Source organism: Amia ocellicauda, chromosome 3, assembly GCF_036373705.1.
Source record: "Amia ocellicauda isolate fAmiCal2 chromosome 3, fAmiCal2.hap1, whole genome shotgun sequence".
NCBI lineage: Eukaryota > Metazoa > Chordata > Actinopteri > Amiiformes > Amiidae > Amia > Amia ocellicauda.
Window position 1 is genome coordinate 45,841,610 of NC_089852.1, and position 5,656 is coordinate 45,847,265.

Consider the following 5,656-nt stretch of genomic DNA (forward strand, 5'->3'; position numbering starts at 1 on the left):
AGAAATGTGGTAGATTTACATAACAACTAACTTTAAAGAGCAAAATAAACAAGAACATGGCAAAAAACAAGAACTGTGTGTAAACAAGAACATGGCAGAGGATTATGATTTATTCTGATGACTTGCACTTAATGGAATCGGTCAGGTTGCATAATTCGGACAGTAGCTGCTGGTAGCTAGTCTCAAGCAGGCCTCCAAATGGTTATCCGTCATAGTGGACCGGTATTTAGACTTAATCATCTTCATGTGGGAAAATGCTGTTTCACATAAATAAGTCGAGCCGAAAAAGGCAGTCAATGAGGTGGCATATTTTCTGATATTTGCATACTTTGCAAACTGTCCAGCAGAGGCCTTCGACTTCACCTGAATGTCAGCCGGCAGTGACAAAATCCCATCCTCCAGCACTAATGAGTTCATGTGCAATAGTGATCACATTTTTGAGGCAAGGGAATCAACCTCAGTGTCATTTCCAAATGGAAAGCACATTAATGTAGCGATCTGCTCAAGTAAAGCAAAGTCTTGAAAGCGTTTGCCAAAGTCTGAACTGACATTTTGATTTTTTTGTAACGAGGAGAAAATCCTTTTTCTAGGACAGCAGCTCTCTAAATCTCTGCAAGAATTTGCCCCTACTCAACGATCTGACATCTGTGTGCAGCAAGAGATCTGTGTGGTTGGAGTCAGCTTCCTCCAGATAGACACGAAAGATCCATCTTTGAAGTGATCTTACATGAGTTGACCAGGTGATTGTCATTGACACATCCATAACATATTTCATGTTCAGCATTTTAGCACATAGTGCTTGCTGGTGTATAATACAGTGGTAATTAAGGAAGTCTGGAATTGTGTCCTCCTCCTTGCATTTGGCAATGAATCCGGCACAGCGGCCCAACATTGCAGGTGCTCCATCAGTGGTGATTGACACTAATTTAGACATTGGCAGTTGAGTTTTGTAAACAAAGTCCTTGAATGTCCAAAAAATGTCCTAGCCCCGAGTGTATTCTTTCATTGGCAAGATTGTTAGCAGTTCCTCTTTCACTGTCATGTCATTAAATACCATTCTTATAAAAATGCACAATTGTGCTGTATTGCTTAGGTCTGTTGACTCTGCAGTGAGCAACATGCACAGTCTGTAATGTCCTTTTGAAGTTGCTGTGTTAAACCTTCACCCCTTACCTCACAACACTGTGTAACTGTACTTCTCGATAATTGAACAGCTTTAATAGCGGACATTATTTCAGTTGTATTATTAAAATCACTAAACAATGAGTGTACTGCTTCAACATACACCTCCTTTATCATTTGTTCTTGGAAGGATTTTTTCTATATAACCATAGTATGGCTTACCCGGAATGATGCTTCCGTGGCTGCCTTTGCTTTTGAGCTTGGCTGTGTGAAAAAGGACTGTTGACCTTTTAACTGAGATTTCAGTTCTTTCACCTTTTTCTTTCTAAGCTCGCTTTTGACAGGAAAATCATTGTTGTAGTTTTTGTAAAGTGTTTGAAAATGCTGCTGCACGTTTCCTTTCTTTGGAGTAGCAATGCTTGTTTGGCAGATCAGACAAACACATTCAGAATATGACATTGTGAAAAAAGTTTTCTTCCCACTCCGCATGGAAGTGGTAAGTTTTCAGCTTCTCACTTGGTCCCACACTCATTTTGAGGTAATTATAAAAAAAAGCGAGGTAATTATTTCATATAATCATTATGATGAAAGTTAGCTATGAATGAACGCGGCCCACTCAGCAGCACTGTTCATTCAGTTACCATGGTAACTTAATGTAACAAAGTTCTCAACAGCAGCTGACTGGCCTAATTTCATGTGAATCAAGTGTATGCACCAATAGCAGAAGCCATAGGGAGAAGGAGGGACGAAAATGAGAAAAATCTGAAATGTAATGGATGCGTTTTTTAAATGACATACGATCTACCAGCATGGCCTTTGCAATCAACTGGTTGATCAATGTAATGGGCGCCCCTGGTCTAGAGTAAGGTCAAAACACACACGTAAACTCCAACATTCAATACAATTGATTATTAAAAAATGATCTGTCCCAATGCAAAGAAAAAAAAAAAACACACAATGGTATTAATAATACATTTTTTTTTTTTTTCATAAGTTCTCACAAATACACTCACCTAAATGATTATTAGGAACACCTGTTCAATTTCTCATTAATGCAATTATCTAACCAACCAATCACATGGCAGTTGCTTCAATGCATTTAGGGGTGTGGTCCTGGTCAAGACAATCTCCTGAACTCCAAACTGAATGTCTGAATGGGAAAGAAAGGTGATTTTAGCAATTTTGAGCGTGGCATGGTTGTTAGTGCCAGACGGGCCGGTCTGAGTATTTCACAATCTGCTCAGTTACTGGGATTTTCACGCACAACCATTTCTAGGGTTTACAAAGAATGGTGTGAAAAGGGAAAAACATCCAGTATGCGGCAGTCCTGTGGGCGAAAATGCCTTGTTGATGCTAGAGGTCAGAGGAGAATGGGCCGACTGATTCAAGCTGATAGAAGAGCAACTTTGACTGAAATAACCACTCGTTACAACCGAGGTATGCAGCAAAGCATTTGTGAAGCCACAACACGTACGTCAGAATTTGGCTTAAACAGAATGAGAACATGGATCCATCATGCCTTGTTACCACTGTGCAGGCTGGTGGTGGTGGTGTAATGGTGTGGGGGATGTTTTCTTGGCACACTTTAGGCCCCTTAGTGCCAATTGAGCATCGTTTAAATGCCACGGCCTACCTGAGCATTGTTTCTGACCTTGTCCATCCCTTTATGACCACAATGTACCCATCCTCTGATGGCTACTTCCAGCAGGATAATGCACCATGTCACAAAGTTCGAATCATTTCAAATTGGTTTCTTGAACATGACAATGAGTTCACTGTACTAAACTGTCCCCCACAGTCACCAGATCTCAACCCAATAGAGCATCTTTGGGATGTGGTGGAACGGGAGCTTCGTGCCCTGGATGTGCATCCCACAAATCTCCATCAACTGCAAGATGCTAATCCTATCAATATGGGCCAACATTTCTAAAGAATGCTTTCAGCACCTTGTTGAATCAATGCCACGTAGAATTAAGGCAGTTCTGAAGGCGAAAGGGGGTCAAACACAGTATTAGTATGGTGTTCCTAATAATCCTTTAGGTGAGTGTATATATATATTCAACATGATAGGTGGTTCATTCTACAAAATGGTGTCTTTCCTGTCCCGGCCTTAACCTGTCCCATGAGAGGAGGGGGGGCGCACAGAGTTTTCTCCCGTGGGGACGGGGGGGATGCTTTTGCCGGTGAGAGCGGGGAGGTGGGGGGTAGTTTTCGCATTTGGGCCCCCCCCCCAGCACTGGGATGCCTACCCCCTTGCGACACCCCTGCCACTGGGCAAAACACTTAAAAGTGTCAGATAATTACACAAAATATATGTTTTGTTTTAATTTAATAAAACATATGTAGGACATTTACATTGCAAATCATTGTATTAATTTATTGTAGAACACCATGAAATTGTCTTGTCCCTCGGGTCAGGAGTTATGGTTTAGTGACATATCAGTTAAATATATATTTTTTTCTCCCCCTTTAAATGTCACAATGAAAATAAAAGTATTATAGTTATTTAGTGGACTACTTAAAAAGAAAATCAACTAAATATTAAAAATAATTTACAGGAAATTGCTAACCCTCAGTTTCATGTCACTAGTATTACAATTTATAAAAAACACCACTTTCAAAAAATGCAACATTCTTGCCAGCTTCTTCCTGGGTCAAAGGTTAATTGGAGGGGGGGTGTTTTGAAAAGGACATGGTGTGTGTGTGCACTCTCTCGTATGTTATAGAACTATAGAAACTATTTCTTCAAATTATAATATACCTTTTCTTTCTTTGATTGTATATAAAAAATAAATTGTCAAATTACATTCTGGAAAACCTGATTTGTTATCTAAAATATAGGTAACACTAGTGACAAAAAAGGTAATGTAGTAAAAATATAAATATACATTAAGCTGTAATTTATGTTGATGTATAATATTAAGAAGTTAACTATTATCTGATTATAAGTTTTGGTTTTTAAAAAATAATTACGTTGGCTATTCAAAAATCCGTAGAATGACCCAGGTACAAGAATACATTCCATGACAGAGTGCATGCAATGTTTTATAGTGTATGATGTGAAGTAGTGTATGAGCTGATTATGAACTAAGAAGAAGAAAATACAAATAATTAATTAACTGGAGGGTGAGCATTGCAGAGGTTAATCGAACAAACGGGATATACAGAGGAATGTGTAGCCTGTGAAGAGTCTGAAGAAGAGGAGTTACATCAGAGAAGCAAAGAGAAGGAAACACTTGACCAGCAACAGAGGTAGTGAGACCAGCCAGGAGAGAACAGCAGTAGTGAGAGCCTGAGCACCAGACAGAGCTGAGTAAAACTTATTGTAAGGAGAAGGGTTGATCCTTGTGAGTTTATAAAGAAAAATATGGAGACAGTCCACCTGGGAAAGGGGGTGAAGAGAGATTAGTCAAGGAAGGAGAAGGAAAGTGGGTGCATATTTCATATTCCTAGTTGAAAACTTGGGTCAGCAGTGTATTAGTTTGCTCTGTAGTGACATTGCATGTGTAAAGTAATGTTCATCCTGTTTCTGCATTGCTTCCTGAACAAAATGTGCTTATTGTTTCAGTATAGGTATTATCAGCTTGTTTCTTTTGTAACGTCTTCTAATTACATCCATAATCTCCTCTGTTTTGAAAGTATAGATGATTGGGTTCAGCATGGGTGGAATGGCAGAAGACAAGGATGTATTTATTATCCTGGCATTTGGGTGCAGAGAGGTAGTCATGGCAGCAATGTAGGTGGCCGATATTGGAAGGTAAAACACTGCCACTAAGATTAGATGGGAGGTGCAGGTTTTCATTGCTTTGAGGTGCCCCTTACTTGAAGCAGTTTTTAATAATGCAAATATGATACAGGTGTAAGATACTAAAATCAGTGCTAATGGTGCGAAAAGGATAATTGTGATACTTATCCTTGCCATTATCACATTAGGAAAAATACTGTTACATGCAAGTTGAAACACAGGTCCATGATCACAAAAATAGCTATCTACCACAGTGGATTTACAGAAGGACAGTCTCGTAATTAATCCCACTAAAATAAGCATTACTGCTGAGGCGAACGTCCATATCACTGCTATAATCACCATCATTTTATTAATACTAATAATGATGTGATATTTCAGTGGAAAGCAGATAGCAACAAACCTGTCATAGGCCAGAACAACAAGGGTAAGGGACTGCATGGAGGAAAAGAAAAGTACAAAGAACATGTTGGCCAAGCAGGCTTCATATGTGATGAACTGAGAGTCAAAGAGAAAGGTGTCGATTAATTTAGGAATAAGTGCTGTGCTGCCACACATGTCAGCTACAGCTAAATTAAACACAGCAATGTACTTAGCAGTGTGGAGACTGTGCTCTAAGTATAAAATGAACATGATGAAGGAGTTTCCTAATACAGTTACAGCATAAACACAGCACAGGAAAATGTAATAGTACTTCACATGTGGGATGTTGGTAAAGCCGTTGATGTAGAAGAACAGAGGCCTGACAAATGTAGCATTGGGAGACACTGTTGAATTCAGGGAGATCAT

General features: G+C 39.3%; 1 protein-coding gene across 1 annotated transcript; it reads right to left on the minus strand.

Annotated features, from left to right (window-relative positions):
* Nucleotides 1-4,678: 4,678 nt before the first annotated feature.
* LOC136747347 (olfactory receptor 1E16-like) lies at nucleotides 4,679-5,656 on the minus strand. Its single transcript, XM_066700282.1, has one exon. The coding sequence runs from the start codon at nucleotides 5,654-5,656 to the stop codon at nucleotides 4,679-4,681; it is 978 nt and encodes a 325-aa protein (XP_066556379.1).